We start from the raw sequence: 19,758 nt of genomic DNA, 5'->3' as shown, positions 1-19,758 counted from the left end.
TAATCTAAAATTCGTTCTTAACCGGACCTTATGGGTTTCAAATTCTAGTCACTAATTAGTTTACAATGACATCACCATCAGTCAATACCTACTGATCATAGAGACTTGTATACAGATATAGTGCATAATGTTTTCCATCGTACTTTCTCGGAAACGTTCGTATTTGTCATGCTACTTCAGTAAATCTCAGTATAGTATTTCGATTTGTAACTGGCCCCGAGCCGCTAATACTTTGTCTATTGTTAAGTAAAACCGCACGTGCCTCTACCTGTAAAAAAAGGGTCGCGTAACTCTCTACGGTTACTCAGTGCCGGCGAGTTGAACCAGTCTAAAATGTGTCATCGAGATGCGTAATAAAGGCGCGTTATCGGAGAGCGCACCTACGCGTTGGATTAGCCCGCGCTCAGGTGCCAATTAGTATAATTAAGACCCCTTATTTGCAGGGAAGTAGCACGCGCCGTTTTACATAACAATAGACAAAGGATTTGCCGTTCGGGGCCAGCTACTAATCGAACGACTATACTCAGTACGTTTCCGTGAAAATACGATGGAAAATAATTATGCACTACAACTTTCAGTTGATAAACACAATTTTTACAAAAATATGTTTATCTAACATTATTTATTTCGAGATCTACATTTTAAGTATATTATTTACTGTTCATGCACCAATATTATTAGGTTTTTGTGTAAAGGAAATGGGTTTCAAGCTAAATACAATTCAAAGATATGTTTGTAAATTGCAGGCTTACCTTCTGAACATTCCATCGTGGGACTGGAAGCAGGGCGACGACGTGATCTGCCTGGCGGAGCTGAAGCTGGGCTTCATCGCGCAGAGCTGCCTCGCGCCCGGCTTCTCCACTATGATGGCCAACCTCTTCGCCATGAGGAGCTTCAAGACGGTCAGCCCCCTTCATGAAAATCACTGTTAATATAGCGCCTTTGTTAAGGCTAAAGTTTACTTCGTGTAATTATGTAGTTTTAATAAACACCTGGTTATATTCAGGCATTTTTTGGCGAAGCGATATTAACAAAACACTGGTGATACTCTCGCGTGATAAATATTCATCTTTGTTTATTTAAGAGAGTACGAATGGCAGCGTGTCATATGAAGTTCCTATTACAGAGCGCATGCAGACAATGTAAGACGGGCTGTGTGCAAGCATTTCCTAAGATACAGTTTATAATTGATATATTTGATGCTACTGCTTCAGTAATTCTCTTGTATGATGTTACGGGATCTACTCGTTAGGTACGAGTAGATCATACCAAATAATCTAAATTGATTATTTTTTATTTAATTATTTATATAGATTTCCAAATAAAAATATACCTAATAAAAACACGAAGCTAATCTTTAAGATCTGATACATACATGTTAAAGGTGATAAACGTGCCAGTTGATTCGAATATCAGCGTAATTTGCCTAGTATTACGTATACCAGGATTCCCGTGTAGTTGTAGCCCAGTAAAGCTGTCAACGGTACCTTTGATCAGCATTTTGTCACTATTTATACGACGGTGATGTCACAGTTGCAACATTCTTATTAGCGTGATCAGCGGCGATACCCTATGGCTAAAATAAATAGAAAAAAAAATAACGTCTCTAGAAGATACGGAGACGATAACGTTTGGTCAACTGCGGATATTATTGTAACTAAAGTGTAGGTAATGTGACAGAATTGATAACATAGATAAATACGGTGAATTATTAGGTTTTGGATGGTAATATACGACATTTTATCTCGGAACTGCATGTCGTCCGGCTCCATTTTAATCAGTCTTTTGCGGCATTTCCACAGTGCCCAGACATGTCTAAATGGACTTATTACTACATGCGAGGTACCGGCATGGAGATGTACACCCAGATGCTAAGCACGACGTTTGTCGGGATGCCATTCAAACTGGCCGCAGAGTAAGTGGGCAACCGAGGCCAATGTGACACGTACAGTCACACACTCAACTATCCTATACTGTACATTGTGTTGAGCTCCACATTCCATCCCCAGGTCTTTGCCCGAGGACGTCACTAACTAACTACGAACGCATAGCTTTTTCAATCATTTTAGTGTTGTTTGAATTTAGTTTGCAAGCTTCAAACATTTTAATCGATGTTTTACCTAAATGTCACAGAAATTTCTCAGCACTGAAGTCAATAATATATGCGGTAACATCTCCAGCCTGAATAGAAAGAGTGACTAATATATGATTGATTAGGTCTAATATAGATGGATGGGATTGTACAGAGCGGTGATGTCGCTCGGGAGCCGCTGTGACTAACATAGCACGAGTTTGAGCGTCTCCTATTGGTTGATTGCAGTCCCCCGACACACAAGCTTGGCAGAATGATTACCTGCAGGGTACGGGCTGCGAGATGTACACGGAGACTCTATCCACCTCATTCACTGGAATGAGCTTCCCTTCCGCGAGCGAGTAAGAGACCACCTCGTCCTCCCTCACTGCACTATAGACTATGTCTGCCCACGTAATACCTTGCTAATGAATGTGCACTTTTCCTGTTGATAACCCTTGTAGGTATCCGAAACTAGAACTAAACAGTGTGATTTCCTTTCAGTCTATATTGATTGTGCATGTTGAATGGGTAAATAACATTAGAAGTATATTGGTATGTATAGCATAGCTACAACATATTTCGTTTATTGGCAGCTCTTGATTTACATATATAGTATTTTGTTTATTATCCGTTTCATTTTAACATATTTTCTTGTACCTGATTAATTTTCTAGTTTGGATTTTTGCTAATAGATCTACAATAAAAAACTAGTTTTCACTTATAACGTGCCTTCAATGATGTGGGTAAGTAATTAGAAGAGTAATTTTATAGTGTGTAATTATTTGTTTTAAACAACATTCTACATTATCTGCATTATAAAATATACTTCTATATAATAAATATATATCTAAAATGAGCTAAGTACATAAAATCAACAATCATTCTTTACTGCCCATCATGCTCAGACACATTCATTTTAATCGACCTGAAAATTTTTAAAGAAAAATATTATGTACCTACATTATCTATGAGATATATATTAAAGCTCCATATTATAAAGTCGATCTATGTACATAGTTAGACTTAGAGCGATAATTTCATGACAACTGGTTACAAGAATGTACCTAATAAATATTTTAGCAAGTCTCCGAAAAACATATGTTTTCTGTCCCTTTCATATTAACTCAATATTAAAAACGGTGCATAACATTCGGGTGGTTATCTTATAATAAACACTATAAGCACGCCACGCCTTCTTTAAAACACGGTAGTAAATGCTTTGTCCTACTCGCTTTATATGTTCGATGTCGTGCACTTGCTTTACAATACACACTGCACATACACTACACACTACATATTAACTGTTTATTTTATTTACTGTTAATTCTGATTCGGAGTTTAAGACCTATCTATTCGTGTTGAAGTATATCATATATCAAACTCGCATGGCTCTCTATAAATCAGAATTTAAACTTGATATTTTGGTATGCATCGACACGCTTGTAGTGCATGAGTACCTAAATAAAAAAACTCCATTGCAACGATGCATGGAACATAGTAATTTTCCTGCCTGAATTCAATTTAATAACTCTTTAGAACCCGAAGGCACACATTCATACATAATTATATTACTTAACATGAAACAAGGTTTTATGTTTAGAATGTTAGCCACTCTCCAATTTCCCAGAAAATACGTAGTCATAAATTAAAAGGATTTTATTACACCGGCTCTTCAGACAGAGGTATTGCTTTACGAAGAGCTGGTACCTATTTTTCTGTGTCTAAATAAAAGAGTACAGATCCCTGACCTTGGGTTTTTTGGAAAGTGGTTATTCTGAACATTAGCCTAGCTATAAAACGGTGACGTCACAAGCCTCTTTGGCAGGTTGTGCTTCACGAAGCTGAAGCTGCTGCTGTTAGCCATCGAGATCAAGGGCGAGGAGGGCGCGGACAGCAAGATCTCCATCAACCCCCGCAGTGCCAAGATCCACGCCAACACGCAGGGCTTCTTTATTGCGCAGTCCGCTGATGAGGTTAAAAGGTAATTAACCATAACTTGAACCTCTTTATTAAACTGGCTTCATAGTTGCCAAGAAAATGAGTAATGGAAACCGGCAGTTTCGCGGTCCTATCAATTAGACAGTTTGGGTTTTTAGAATATTTACACGTAATATGAGAAAGCGTGAAACATCATCCGACATTGTAGAAAATTATAAATTCTGGATTTTTTTTTCTTTTCAGGGCTTGGTTTTACTGTAAGGCTTGCCACGATGACATCAAAGATGAAACACTCATCAAGAAATGCAAATGCAAAAACTGTAAGATCATTTTCTTTACACTTAAACAAATTGAAATTTCTTGTAACGAGTATAAATAGCTTAGTCTACTGTGAAAAGTGTAGGTTCAGACATAATACGCAATGACAATGACTAATAAAATAAAATTCATAGCTAACAATAATTCTGTGACATTCTTTCTGGGAAACAATAAATGTTCACGGACTGTGTCTTGTAGAATTGATCACGAAAGAACACCTCTGTTGACTCTTCCGATGATTGTCACATTGTCTAACACTGTACCACGGACACGTTGACACAGCAGACTTGCTATCGACCTCACACTGTTTACCTTTGTTTCTGTGAGATTAATGGAATCTTGTTCGGCTAAACTTTTAGTGACCGCCCACCAGCGGAAGGTTGGAGCCGACCTAGGTAACTTGCACCACACCTAACCTCACAAATTGACGTTTTCCGATTATTTTTCGTGTCTATATAATTTTTGAGTTGCTTTAGTGGTGTTGCGTCCTGTACCTCACAGACTGGATCGGCTGCAAAGCATCTCTTGACCCGTGCTCGTTCACCACCCTATATTTAGCGATCATTGTGTTTGTCCGCCGCTCGAGAATGGATAATGCCACGATAGGATCAAGCACTCTGACACTTCACCATTTTTCTATGCCTTTTGAGAATCTCGCTATGTACTGATTTGTATCAATATTGAGAGGATTTAGTGCATCATACAATACAACCGACTACTGCCAATTGATTGTCAAATAATTCGGAGCAGGGACTGGACCAACTTAGCAGTGATCTAAATTACAAATTTCTCGAAGGATGAAACTGAACAGTTCGGTGCAACATTTTAAATTAAACGAATTGATATGATGCACTTCAAAGCCCAGAGCAAAAAGTATATTGCATGTAAATAGGAACATTAAATATATGTAGAGTTTATATCACATGCGGCAAACTTGCACCGTCATTTGTCCCAAAACACTTAGTTTATTGTGTCTGTTAATCCACGAAAGCATGTCTCAGAAAAGTCAGAGTGTGAAGAGAATCATAAGTGCTAAAATAAATTATCTCATCGAGATTGAGCTAAATAAAAAAACAAAAGACTTTCCAGAGCAGTTCCGGCTTGTCTGTGCTAATGACAGTGACTAACGCCAGGTCAACGGAAACCTAACGACGTCGCTATCTCATTACCTCATCAGACATTTTGGTAGGATCGAATTCATACTGCAATGCGCAGATAAGTTGAAATAACCTAAAATTAAAAGTGAACACGCTCCTACCAAATTCTTAACCGATTGATCCTACAACAGAAGAGACAGGAGCGTACCTTCGTATGTGTCAGTTTTTGCATTTTTACAGATGTTGGAATGATGATGATGCAGACTGGGATGGTGAAACAGATTAATTCATATCGGGGTTTAGACGGTACGAGGCTGAAACAAAAGCTATTACCTATTACCGTACCTCACAACACGTTTAGTTTGTTTGCATCAACTAACCATGCTCATGATCGACATAATGTACCTACCCGGAGAACAGTAAAACGCTAATCTCACGATTAAACGACACACGCAGCGCTCTAGACTAGTGCAGCAAAGCTATTGTCACAATGTATTAACTATGAACTCGCTTACAGTACTAGGGCTTGGTCCGGACGAACTTCCTACTTCTAAACACAGCTCACGGTGACGGTCGAGTTGTAGGCTATAGGCTAAGGTGCTATATTATATATATTGACTTCATTTTGATTACCTGCAAAGCCTAACGATCTGCCCCAGTATTTAAATGCTCTTATTCCATTAAAGTAATCTTAGAAACAAGGCAGATAGTTCAGGTGTTGGTAATCAAACTGTAACAGAGGCAACTCTCATCTAATTCCTTTTCATTCTTAAACTCTACAAGAAGAAGACTCCTCAGCTTTGCATTTCTGTCTGCATAAGTGCCTATGATTTGCAATCATTGTGTAATGCCCACGAAAATCAATGATTAAATAGTAGGTACCTATTAATACATGATCGCTTAAACGTGTTGTTTCTCGGTTCAGTGGCTACGTTCAGGAAGGGCGTACGAGCCGTCCAGATGGTTGGCCGGGCAAGTACGTAACCCAAATGTGTTTAACATTCAGTGTACATGTCAATGTGATGTTCTATCGCGACGCGCGGGCCTGTCGCGGCGGCGGTTCTATATAGCAATCTCGTGTCCTGTATCATTGTCTTGTCTGATTCGTTACTCTATGTGCATTATTCAGCAGTTAGATGTTTGCCTCTCTATTAGCGGAACTAAAACATGAGAAGACATTTGTGATGTCATTTGTTTATTTTGGTGTTGTTGTTATTATAATTATATCAATCTCTAAATTTCCTAGGAGTATTTAAAACCCTGATTATTGCATCGAAATAGCCCCTCTGATATTGATGTTGTAAAGTGTAATCTGCTTTCAAAATTAAAGATTAATGTAAAGACCCTGCATAGGGAATGTTTAATTTAGTTAGATGGCCCTGCCTCGATAGCTCCAGGACCGGGGGTCAACGGTGGCAGGTCTGCCAGACTGGTATATCATCTCCAGAGTAATTATCTTTGCCTTTATCGTTGAGACGTTGAGAATCGTTAATTGCTTTAGCCTTTTAAGTAATTACAACGTTAGTACGCTCGGTGCCATCTCCTGATAATTTACGTCCCTTAGCCATTTTATCATTTCCTCTTACATTAGCTTTAAACTCATTTATAATTAGGATTATATATTCATCAAGTATTAATGCGTTTTATGATATACTTATATAGTTTAGAGCTTGTCTATTAGAGTTTATTTATTGTGTGTTAACTTGGAAGCATGCTGCACGTGGATGTTGTAGTTATTAGCGTGTTGTGTTGTGTTACTGTTTGTATAATACTATAATATATCATTAACAGATTGTTTAATAATATGTTGTGTAACTCGATTCGGTTTCATATTTGAACTGGATGTTGTATATATTCAAGTCGTCAGCTTAAATTTTGCACAAACGCTTATAAAGTGAAACTGAATTGGTTACTTTTAAGACGGACTCTGTACGACGAGTGTTTGTCACTCGCTGTCTATAATCGCGACGCGCCAGTAGGTGATGTCGTTGACTGATTGGTGTATTGGAATGCGAATTTGTGCTGATGTTTTGCAGATGACCACCATCCTCCCCCCACCTTCACGCCGCCAGAGTTGCCCAAGAAGGTGCATCATCGAGGTACATCTCAGGATGAAAGACTGAGTGTTTTATTTTAATTTGTTTTTCTCATCGGCCCACTTCCATTGAACGACCAGCAATGTGCTTCCACCGGTGACCGAAAGGTGCCCCGCACTTAGTTGCTTTATCACGCATTTTCATAGCGAGCACTAAAGGAATTTCGATAACGATTCGCGGATGAGGCTTTCATCAAGCATGATCCCAGCTGAAACAGTAGACAAGAAGATGCGTACCTTCTAAAGGACAGTTACATGATCCACATTTTTAGTTGTGATTTTTTTTCTACACGAAAAACGTTTCGTTTTTGTTTTTGCATCACGTTAAGAGATTTAAAAATTGCAAACCCCATCGACCTGCGCTTCTTGGTTAACTCTAAAGCGGATGTTTCATTGGTTTGTACTCCCGCCAGGCATTGCGACCCATTGCATCCGTCCGTTTAATACATATTGTACCCTTGAATGCTTTGTCAATACGCTTTTGTTGTAGACATTAAATAAGTTCTTAAATTGCCTTGAACCCTATTGAATGGAATTAATGTAAATATCAAATATTTTATAAGTACTGTTAATTTTGAACAATAAATTGTTTAATCCAAAGTAAAGTAAAACACACTGCACTACACACCTATTTTTAAGGCACGTCATATTTTTATTTTATAATAATTTAATTACAATATTCCAGGTGAAATCGCGAGAGAACGAGGTGAAGACATTAGTTGTAAGTACTAATTAACCAATAATTGCAATCCCCTCTAATAGTTTTAAGATCAATTTATTTAACCTATTTGACGTTTGTTTCCAGTAATAAACAGAAACCATAGAAGTGCACCGAATGCTCTCCTGTCTCCAAACGCGAACCAGCTGATGAACACAACAACGACGAGGCAGGTCAACAAGGTCAAGCCAAACGTAAACAGAGCTCCACCTGACACGTAAGTTATAAAACCATTAAAAAAATTAACCTGAATTGTAGTCTGTGGCAGCCCTGAACCATGATTGACTGTGCTTTGAATGTGTGTGTATTCAACGCGCTTTCGATTGGTTGTGGCCATGTGTGAATGAACCTAGGGCTGCCCCATATTCATTGCTTCACCTTTAAAAGATATTTTCGTTAAAAAGATGTTGCGTATATATGCCTTAAATGTAAAACAATGGCTGCATAAAATTATAAACTTAACACATAAAGAAGATTATTAATAGTCACATATAAAAAAACTTGTGTTTATAGTATTTTCTTTCTTACTTTTGAACTAAACAGCTTGATTAGATCCCGAAACTTAGCAACGCCTTCGACCCTATTTCGTTGTCACGAGATGTGTTTGGCACTGTGTGCACTGTGTACACGATATATAAATGTCTATATATTATATAAATACAGTGAAAATCAGTTTTTATAGAATTTAATGTTTTCATGACTAAATTTGGTAAAAGTGGCCCATGATTCCTAAGCTGATCTCATCCACACATTTTGATCTTTCACACGGGGCGACCAGCAAGGAACTATTTCTTAGTCGATCCTTAAGATATTTTTCTATCAATGAGCATCATTACCCCTAGCTGCTCAATTTATACTCTCGCTGACTCTAAGTCATTTTTTGCCATAAAAAATATAACTCGTCTCTCGACTATGAAATGCTAGAATAACAAAGAAATACGGATAAGCAAAAGCCACATTGGAATTACAAGTGTCAAATCAGCAATTAACTGAAGATAATTGAATACTGTCGATCTGTGTTCTAAGACTGCTTGTACATAGTATTACCACATTAATATGAACTGATTTTCACGGTATGTCCCCAACCCGCACTGATTGTCAAGACATGAAGCTACGGAGCTGTTTGGGTGTTACAGGAACCCTCCGGAACAGGACACGAATTACCAAGCGTACCACCTAGCCTACGAAGTGAAAAAGCTCATGTAACTCAACTTATATATCAGCTAGAATTTTTCAGTAGTTTGACTTTACTATTGTATGATACCGTTGTTGAGACTTATATAGATGCTTGCTTATGGTTACTTTAGTTTATGTAGGTAGAACTCATATGTACCTATTTGTGAAGATAGGTTATTTGGAAAATAATACTTGATTTTAAATGCATGGACAATAATCGGAGAAGCGTCAAAACCTAAATTTTTCTAATATCTGGTACATCTTAATATTATCAAATTCAAATATTTTTATAGTATTCTTTAAATAATATTTCTTAATACAGAACCACTGCACTCAACGAAGCTATTTTGTGAATTGCAACTGGAAATATTCGTAATAAGAATTCGTTCATAAAGCTAATAAATATAATAATTTATGTATTTAGAGACTGTAACAGTAGAAGCTTTCTCGGCTATATAAATATGTGTTCTGTACGAAAATTTTCTAGTGACAATTCACTTTATTTCCTATATTTTTCGTATATTTTGGCACCTGTAAACAGCACGGCACTTTTAGTCTTGAGACGACCTAGCATGTCTTATCGGTTGTATAAAAAAATCGATCCACAAAATCTATGCGTATTTAGTATAGTGTATTTATTAGAGTTGCTTACTTTAAATATTTGTTATTTCGGTTATTATCAATTACTGACGTAAAAGATTAGTTTTCATAAATACTCGCCTTTTGTTATCAGTTTTTAATTTAAGAATAATACAAAGAAAACTTTAAATCTTGGACGCCGGTGAAATAATTAAAATTTCCTTACACTTTATTTTCATTGTGAAATAATAAATTAGCGCAAAAACAACATCAGCTTAACCCTTTAACCATTTCACATTCCTTTCTTGTCAATCGATTTCGAACCGTAAATCTTACAGTAGAGATGCGTTTTTGTTCTAAGTATGATGGCAAGTATGTTGCCGCTACGGACTAAAGGGTTAAGTAATTTTCACAAATTTGAAAATTACTTATATACAGTTTTATTTTTGTAAAATATTACTTAAGTGTCATTTCCTGTAATTACAAATACAGCGACACTAATTTGAGCTTGTAGCTTCGAACTCAACCAATTTATATCCAAAATAACATAATTTAAATACATTATAAATATAACATAAACCACCAACGCACTGATTCCCGCCATTTTTTTTAAACTTTCTGCACAACGATAACACTTACATAGCCTATCGCCCGTTATTTATAATAGGTTGACGTTCGAAATTTTAAAATATTTTGTATGCTTTCAGGCCGACGAGTAGGAGCAGCGGCGGCAACCAGAACAGTAACGGCGTGAGTCTGCCAGCAGGCCTGGCCGACGACCAGTCGAAAGATTTCGACTTCGAAAAGACTGAAATGAAATACGACTCCACTGGCATGTTCCATTGGAGTCCCGCCAAGAATCTGGAGGATTGTATATTAGTACGTAATTTTCTGTGTCGATCTGTCGATTTGCTTAAACAATTATTGTTTACCATAATTCAATCGATATACTTATATACGTTAGAATACAGGCCTCTCAGAATGGTCGCCACAATAGTCTGTCCTTTGCCAGTCCTGCCACGCTCATTTACCACTCTTTGCTAGATGACAGCGGTTTTAAAAAGTTGAATTATTTGTGTACTCTTCAACTTTTCCCACGCCTATTAACAAAACGTTTGCTAGAATTTTACCAAGTGCTGAGATCTAAAAAGATCCCGAAAGAAAAACGTTATTAACACATTCAACACCAAGAACCCGACTGTCGGGTACACTGTTCGTAGCGACTACGCGCTACATACGACGAAACCGTGGCTACGCGCTACGAGCGTAACCCGTAGCACTTAGTGGTATTGAATGTGTTAATATAATAATGGAATAAATACGTATAACAAGGAATCGAAAACCGTTTTTTAACAGCATCTACTCTCCAACTACAATCATGTGTTCTTTCTATGAACTCATTTATGAATTTGATGCAACAGGACAGAAACCAAGCGGCGATGACCGTCCTAAACGGCCACGTGGTGGTCTGCTTGTTCGCGGACCCCGACTCGCCGCTCATAGGGCTGCGGAACCTCGTGATGCCGCTGCGGGCCTCCAACTTCCACTACCACGAGCTGAAACACGTGGTGATTGTTGGGAGCGTCGACTACATCAGAAGGGAATGGAAGATGTTGCAGAATCTGCCAAAGATTTCTGTTTTGAATGTAAGTTTTTTTTATTCTTCCTCTCATTTCCATAGGTGACTCTTACTCCTTGCGACATCATCCTCACTAAAGAGTCGTGAATCCTCTGTTGAATCCATTTGCATTTCGGTATTTATAGGTAGATATGTATTTTTTATGATTTTCTTCTCTCAGCTGAGATTCATACACAGCCCGGTTTAATATTACAAGTCCTTTATGCTGAAAAGTCAATCAGTCAGCCAGAAGCTTGTTCAAATTATTCTAACGTTTCTTTTTGACAAAAAGGTAATCACGGGGAAGTTAAATACCTTCGATTTTGCCAGCACCTTTCATGACATTACACTTAAGCTAAACTATGCTTGACAGGGTTCACCGCTAAGCCGAGCCGACTTGCGTGCAGTGAACGTTAACCTTTGCGACATGTGCTGCATACTGTCCGCAAAGGTGCCGTCCAACGACGACCCGACGCTGGCCGACAAGGAAGCTATCCTGGCTTCGTTGAACATCAAGGCGATGACCTTCGATGACACGATAGGCGTGTTAAGTGGGGGCGCGACGAATGGGAGCGCGGCGGCGCAGCCCCCGCCCGGGGCGCCGCCCGCGCCGGTGCTGCTGCAGCGGAGAGGGTCGGTGTATGGTGCCAATGTGCCTATGATTACTGGTGAGTCGCAAATTCCAACACTGAAAGTTCATCCGGCTCTTTATCTTGGCGTCATCCCAGTTGCGTCTTAAATGATCTCGTGATCCAGTTGGCTACTTACTTAAAATCAAAAGATAATAGTTATTATCTTCTCCAATAATTCATTGTGCATTGACATAGAGGATTTAATCATCACTCCGATATGAGAATACGTTATGATACTTATGATCCTCCCAGTTCTAAAAGAAAATATGTTTTTCGTTCTGTGACATTTCTAATTATTTTCAATGTTATGCAGAGCTGGTGAACGACAGCAACGTTCAGTTCTTGGACCAGGACGACGACGACGATCCTGACACGGAGCTGTACCTCACGCAACCGTTCGCCTGCGGCACCGCCTTCGCCGTCAGCGTGCTCGACTCCCTCATGTCCACTGTGAGTTATACAAGGCCGAAATAAATCCAAGGTGCAGTTCTTGGACCGTGACGATGATAATCCTGACAAGGAGCTGTACCTCACGCAACCGTTCGCCATTCGTAAATTCATTTGTTCCATTGTTCCAGACGTATTTCAACCAGAATGCCTTAACCCTGATCCGGTCGCTGATCACGGGCGGCGCCACGCCCGAGCTGGAACTGATCCTCGCGGAAGGAGCTGGTCTCCGAGGAGGGTACTCCACGCCCGAAAGTTTAGCGAACCGGTAAGTTGTTTCCAATCAGCAATCTTCCTCGGGAAAGTTCCCAGCACTCTGTCATTTTGTATCGCGTAAATTCTTTAATTTTATTGCTGTATTAAAAAACGATATTAAAGTATGGTAAATGGCTTAATAAACAAATGAAGAGAGCATTGGGCTACCAATAAAGGACTATTTTCGTTTAAATAAACCGAATGAAGAAATCTTAAAGATATGCTTAGATCTCGCTTTCTGATTAAAACGGTGCGAAATCTGTTATCTTTGACATCGCTTATCGTTTGAGCATCATCTACATCTTTAGCGGAAAACTTCATAAGGCGAAATTTCGAGACATAACTTATACATTGTAACTAGTAACTGTTAAATTCCAGGGACCGGTGTAGAGTAGGTCAGATCTCCCTGTACGATGGGCCACTGGCCCAGTTCGGGGAGGCTGGCAAGTACGGCGACCTGTTCGTGGCGGCACTGCGCGCCTACGGCATGCTCTGCATCGGCCTCTACCGGTTTCGGGATACTTCGTCCTCGTGCGACGCGAGCAGCAAGAGATACGTCATTACCAATCCGCCGGATGACTTCATCTTGCTGCCCACTGATCAGGTATGGCCCCTAGAGTAGTCGATAAAATTTCATATCGGCTTGCATCACTTTGACATCGTCACCATGCGTCGTGAGCAGCAAGCGATTCACTATCACCAATCCGATGAATGAATCAGGTGTGTTACATACGAAATGCATCCTGTAACTTTTTCGCAAACAGCAAACAATGCGTTATTGTGACCAATCAATCCGTCAGACGATTTCATCTACCCTACTTTAACCAGTAGGTGTACTTAAGTATGATGCCTAGGGTGCAATACTTACAGTCTGATGTAACTCTAGCAACAAGTGACAAGTGCAAGTGCTGTCGTAACGAGAAGACTTCGAGTCTCGTTTCTTATCTTCTTGTGAGATTGTATGCAATATAAATGTTAAAGGCATCTTCGTCTTCTTCAATGACTATCATTTTCATTAATTTACAATGTCCTTTACGTTTCACGATTAATAATTTTATAAAAATGTTCAGCTTATTTTCGATGAAATCTATAATTTGAATGCATACCATCGTCATGATTAGTTAAATAATAAATCATTTTCATGTTTTCACGGATGACAAATAGCTGTTCCATCGTAAAATGTTAACTTTGTGCAGGTATTCGTCCTCATGCAGTTCGACCCCGGCGTGGAGTACCGCTCGTCGCGGCGCGCGGGCTCGGCCACGGGCAGCGGCGGCAAAGACGACGCCTCCTGACTGCTGCTGTGCAGCGCCCTTACCGACGGACCCTACTCCTACATATAAGCCTCCGGGCTCATAGGCGGTAGGGCCCGACGCCACTCCACAAGCCCCCCAAACAATTCACTTTTGAGTTATACTATTTTATCTAGGTTGCGCAAATCCTTTGGTTTTATCTTCACGATTCTTTCCATTCGAAGCCAAAATTCAAAGTTTTTGTGGTGATACCTTTTTCAAATTATTATAACTCTTACCCGATTTTATTTCTTCTTGCGTTTTAATTATTATTTGGAATTGGCTAGCTAAGTACAAGTTATTTTACACTTCCACTGACACGGCACAGCAATCTTCACCATACTCTTGAAATGCACCTTTTAAAGATGTATAGGGAAAGCCATGTTCAGGTTCCTATGTATCTTTTGCACAGTGAGCACTGCCTTCTATCTGTCTTGTAATTTGTGAACACTATCTCTTTGCATTGGTACACAGAGAAAACATTAAGAGGTTCCTTGACTGTTAAAATAATGACACTTCCATCAACGAGTCCAGTAAAATGAGCCACGTAACTTATTTAGCCTGAAAAAGTACCTATCTAATGAATATTTTGGCAGTCATGGGACTATTATCAAACAACTTATGGCAATCATGAAAAAATGCATAAACAAACACTTCTAATGCTGAGTCTAATGAGTAATGTAACATCAAACATTTTACCAATTGATACCACACTAATGTTGAAGTCCAAATTACTGAAGAATATTTCAACATTTAATTCAGTGCAACACTTCGACACTTTTTCATTTGAAACACTACACAGTCCATTTTGAAAAGTGATGGTCGACATTCGATTTTATCTACGGTTTTGACAATTGAATTAAAGTAAGTCTGTATAATTGTGTAAGTAAATATAACCATTATTTGTAGCGATATAATGCTCAATATTCAATGAACCTTTAAAACTTTTAATTGCACTACCGTGTAATTTCAGAACGAATTTAGTATAGGTAATGCATGCTTTATTTACTATTTCTTCTATTAGTGTAGGTTTATTTCTTTCTCTGTAGTTTTTACTATTTTTCTCGCATCTTTTGACTCATTCGGGACGCTTTCTCGGGGCTAAAGTATAACTTTTAAGCATTTATATTATCATCGACTGATCGAATACTCTTAAGCAGAACACTTCATACATCATGACACAAATGTGTTATAAGTTACTCGACACTACGTTAAAGTTATTGTTTTATATGGATTCACATTGAATCCATCACTTATACTTATATTTATATACTTAGTTTTAAGACACAACTGTTCAAAACTTGAAATGCACCTGTGGTAGTAGTATGCATACAGTTCCATCGCTTAGCTTACGTTTTATTTTATCGAACTTCAATATACTTTCATGTAAAATGTCCACTAGTTAAGGCAGTTTAGTTATTCTTTGATTTCGACGGCTTGAGACAGACGCGATTTAAATACACATCTTGGAACTTATCAGCGAGGGTAACTACAAGTGTTGGCTGCTCCAGCGCTTATTGTTGTCTTCGGCTAAATTCACAGACGTGTATATCTTTTCATCTGTTTCTGGTCGTCAAATTCTTTTCAACCTCATCTAGCACCGCATTTTGTTTATTTTTTTAATAAATTTTTATTGAATGATTGGTTTGTTTTGGTTTTATTTTGTTTTCCTATTGGGCGGGGGATCGGTGGACGTGGATGGCGGCGCTGCACACACAGAACACGCTCGCGACGACGCGTCGCTCGCGCGGCGCGGGGACGTCAGTGCAAAGTGTAATTTTGCTGTAAATGTGTGATATTATTTTCGAATCGTCGTTGTTACTGGCTTGTAAAGCCTGCGATGTATTTAGTGTTAACTCCGGGTGCTTTGACGATTGTGGACTCTTCATAGTTTAATGCCCTTTATTGTATTAGATAACTAAGGCTCAACTTTAATCGACTCCACGTGCAGACATACAATCGACTCGAACACCGGTGCAGTTGATTAGAGTTCCTTTTTAGAACTTTCTAGGTAATACGTGTAGTTACATTCGCCTCGCCAATATTAGTGTCATTTCTTCAGATCTGTCGGTGACGTCGAGCCGAACAAACTGACAAGATGTTTGATGAACCTTATGATGTAGATAGATAATGTGAACCCTTAAGTCCGCCACGGCGTCGCCCGCACGCAAATAGCACTTATTATAATAATAATTAAAAATACCTCAATTACCTGATAGTAAGTAAAGTTAGTTGAAATATTTTATTAATTTTCATCAAACATCCTGTGTATAGTTATCCACCATCACGTCATAGCATAGTGCCACTGACTTGCCTGCAATAGGCGGCCTCATTGCTCACTTCATCTAGAAAACTATACTAATGCAACGTCTGTTGATCGCTACGCGGGCATACGAAGTCAAAGTTCGCGCCCAACAAAATGACTGGATACTTCAATTGTAGAACTTTAATAACAGCACCATTGCCTGGTAAGTAGGTGGCAGTATAGACATCATTTCATTTTTCAAATAGAATAGGCAAAGCCGGCCTTATTGCAATTAGATAGTGGGTGTAATGTGACGAGAGAATCCAAGTGTGAACGGTCCCGACAACTCTGACAACTGATCCTAGTTCGTAAAGGAATTGAATGCAAACATACTGCCATATATTTTGTAATTCCGCTACATAATCCCATGGAAAAATACACATCAATAAAGTACAAAAAAATATCCGTGAGACATAGAGTCAAACAAAAGTCCTAAGTGATTAAAAAATAGAAAGCACCATTGGTACACCAAGTTAAAATTGGACAAATAAATATCAGAAATGTGTTCCATATATTCAATGAACAAAAAGGAAGTTATTTACCCTAGAGGTAGTATTAGAGGTCCAGTCGTGGGGTACTCAGGCTTCCGATATACCCTAAGATCTCAAGTTACCAACATTATATGTGGGCAGGAAACCACCAGTGCCAGCCAATTCTCTAGTTTTATTCGAGATTCCATAGAAGCAAAGAGAATAGAGCGCATAGAGACGGATTGTCAAGGTAAATTATGTAGCCACTGTAAAATTAGTGCCATCTTTCGACAGAACATAAAATTGTTAGAACGCCATTTGACTTTGATCCTTATTCTTTCACTGATATGTGTTAACTTATTAAATATTAATATTAACGCCATCTACTCGGCTATAGGCCAAAGGTATGGTGCAATCTTTTTGAGTGATGGCGCCATAACCTTGAGCCTACTCTCGAGTAGATGGCGTTAATATTAATATTTAACAAGTTAACACATATCAGTGAAAGAATAATGATCAAAGTCAAATGGCGTTCTAACAGTTTTAATCGTCTGTCGAAAGATGGCAGTAAATGTACTGTAGCTACATAATTTAATATGACAGTAACTCTCTATTTCAAATTCTCTTTGATAGAAGTAATTACATTATTTGAATAATGGAGATGATCGAACGACCGGAGAATAGTTCACAGCACGCATCGACAACAGAATGAAGATATAAGATAAAGTTTTGAAAAGGTTGTGCACGTTAAATTATTAAAATTATACTAAATTCGTCCGTCTGTTCTGTACTTACAATCGGAGCAGTGTCTTGGCTTGGGAGGCACTCGGGCGGCTGTTAGTTCGTATATGATCAGATGTTAGATGTATTCAGAGCTTGGTATCCGGTCGGTAGTGTCCATGCATGCAAGGAGCCCTCCTAGACGCCAAACTAGGGTAATGAGTAGAGTACCTGCAGCGTGCTACATTCAAAACATTTTTAAAACGATTTAGCTAGAATGTTGTATATAGTCAAATGTAATTTTGTATGTTACGTAAGAATTTTTCAAAATACATCTCCTTTGCATTAAAATAGAAGGCTATGACTACATTAAAAAGTTTATATTCAATACTATCGTGTGTAGATTGTTGTAAATTAGGCTTTATGTCTATGTCATTTAGGAATAGTGTTCGGAAGTCTCAATGTAAAAATGTAAAATACACGCTATTATTTTGGATTAATATGAATGTTAAATAAGATTAATATTAACATGACGATTTTTCCTTTAATATTTTTATACAGCATTACGAATATTTATCGCAATTAAAAGTTTATAGAGGTGGGTCAGTGTGCAATTTAACATAGTGTTTAAATTTGTATAATCGCCTTAACGAGAGAGAATATAGCCGTGTCCGTGCGTCTGCGCGTTGTAGTCCCGTGTGCATGAGCGGCTCCCGTTTGCTAGGTGATGTCTAAGATAGCCGGGGTCGCTGCTACCTCGCCGCTCCATCCAATACACGCAACTTTGTATTTGTTGAGTTTTGCATTCTGCTGTCCAGAGTGGTAGGCATGTAACTTCTGATCCCGATTATCCATAGTGTGCACTGTAACTTCCCAACGGCAGACCTTTGATGATTCTATACAAACCCGAATGCGTTCAACAAGTTTGTATAAATCCACTGAAGAACCGCGGTTTGGAACGCCAGGGTGCACAGTCTCTAAAGCATTACGCCCCTCGCGCTTTTTGCTTTAAGTATTAAATAATCGTCAGCGTGCTAGATGGGCTGATCGCATAAAAAGGCGACTTTCGGCTTGTCTGGACCGCACAATGAAGAACACATCCAAGAAACAAAGTGCTAATGACTTTTAATATCATATTCATCTTTAAATGTCTTCATCCATAAGAATATACAGGGGAGGTAGCGACGACGCCTTTTAGAAATGTATAATCCGCGGGCTTTGCCTGTCCCGATAGTTATAAGTACGTCACGTGATTCAGTTTTGTCAAAATATGCGCATATACCCGTATATATTTACTGTCTTGATGTGTTTTCATTATAATTACAGCGACGGAACTATGACATGTCATTTATCATCGAGTATATGCGCCGTATAGTACGGATGATGCTTCTATTCACCACTGATGCTAAATAAACTTTTGAGCTATTAAGCGGAAACAAAATTATGGGAGCGCGTCATTGAAATCACGTCATTAAAAACTTATGACGCATTCCACCACCAGTCAATTTTGTAACGTGACGCGAGTACACGTGAAATGAGTTTTAAGCGTATTCGTATCGCAAACTGACTGAAAGATTTTCTGGACCAAATACATCAGGTTGTATCTATGTTTATACGAGCAGTTCATTAGTGTCAAATAGAAGCATCCTGGTTTACCTAGAGTATTGAATGGATAGTTTAAGAGCATGCCGGGTCCTACTGTGATGGACACTACATATATTACAGTGCCTACTACTAATTCCCTTTTGTTACACGCAAAAAGGTCGAAAATTGATACCCGATTACGTTCGGCAACTCAGAATACCAAAGAATTTCGAAAATCCCTGAAAGTTTTTAGTAGGTTCAAATGAAACAATTTGAATGTTCTAATTCTAACGGTAAACAGTCTGTGATTGGTCCAGATCTGCCAATCAGAACACAAACCTTTGGATCTACAGTCTGGTCGAACTTATTGGGATTCTGAGATTGCCTATTAAGACGCGTATCGATCACTTTAGACTGTTTTAAGAAATATCAGAGAGTAG

At 38.7% G+C, this 19,758-nt stretch overlaps 1 protein-coding gene across 5 annotated transcripts in view; it reads left to right on the top strand.

Annotated features, from left to right (window-relative positions):
* The window catches only part of LOC134792076 (calcium-activated potassium channel slowpoke), a 112,991-nt gene extending 97,115 nt beyond the window's left edge, over nt 1-15,876 (top strand). Inside the window, exons 11-27 of one of the 5 annotated variants that reach the window (XM_063763209.1) lie at nt 747-902; nt 2,321-2,433; nt 3,900-4,055; nt 4,256-4,332; nt 5,668-5,733; nt 6,353-6,403; nt 7,464-7,526; nt 8,208-8,243; nt 8,328-8,457; nt 9,377-9,442; nt 10,703-10,874; nt 11,417-11,641; nt 11,987-12,281; nt 12,559-12,695; nt 12,824-12,960; nt 13,326-13,551; nt 14,144-15,876. In XM_063763209.1, coding sequence (XP_063619279.1) covers nt 747-902; nt 2,321-2,433; nt 3,900-4,055; nt 4,256-4,332; nt 5,668-5,733; nt 6,353-6,403; nt 7,464-7,526; nt 8,208-8,243; nt 8,328-8,457; nt 9,377-9,442; nt 10,703-10,874; nt 11,417-11,641; nt 11,987-12,281; nt 12,559-12,695; nt 12,824-12,960; nt 13,326-13,551; nt 14,144-14,242 — 2,205 coding nt within the window. In that variant the 3' untranslated portion in view covers nt 14,243-15,876. Of the gene's footprint in view, nt 1-746; nt 903-2,320; nt 2,434-3,899; nt 4,056-4,255; nt 4,333-4,689; nt 4,726-5,667; nt 5,734-6,352; nt 6,404-7,463; nt 7,527-8,207; nt 8,244-8,327; nt 8,458-9,376; nt 9,443-10,702; nt 10,875-11,416; nt 11,642-11,986; nt 12,282-12,558; nt 12,696-12,823; nt 12,961-13,325; nt 13,552-14,143 lie in introns of all 5 variants that reach the window. The other 4 variants (XM_063763210.1, XM_063763206.1, XM_063763207.1 and 1 more) reach the window with 4 other exon arrangements.
* Nucleotides 15,877-19,758: the final 3,882 nt, after the last annotated feature.

This window comes from Cydia splendana, chromosome 7, assembly GCF_910591565.1.
Source record: "Cydia splendana chromosome 7, ilCydSple1.2, whole genome shotgun sequence".
NCBI lineage: Eukaryota > Metazoa > Arthropoda > Insecta > Lepidoptera > Tortricidae > Cydia > Cydia splendana.
This window is presented reverse-complemented; position numbering and strand designations above follow the sequence as displayed.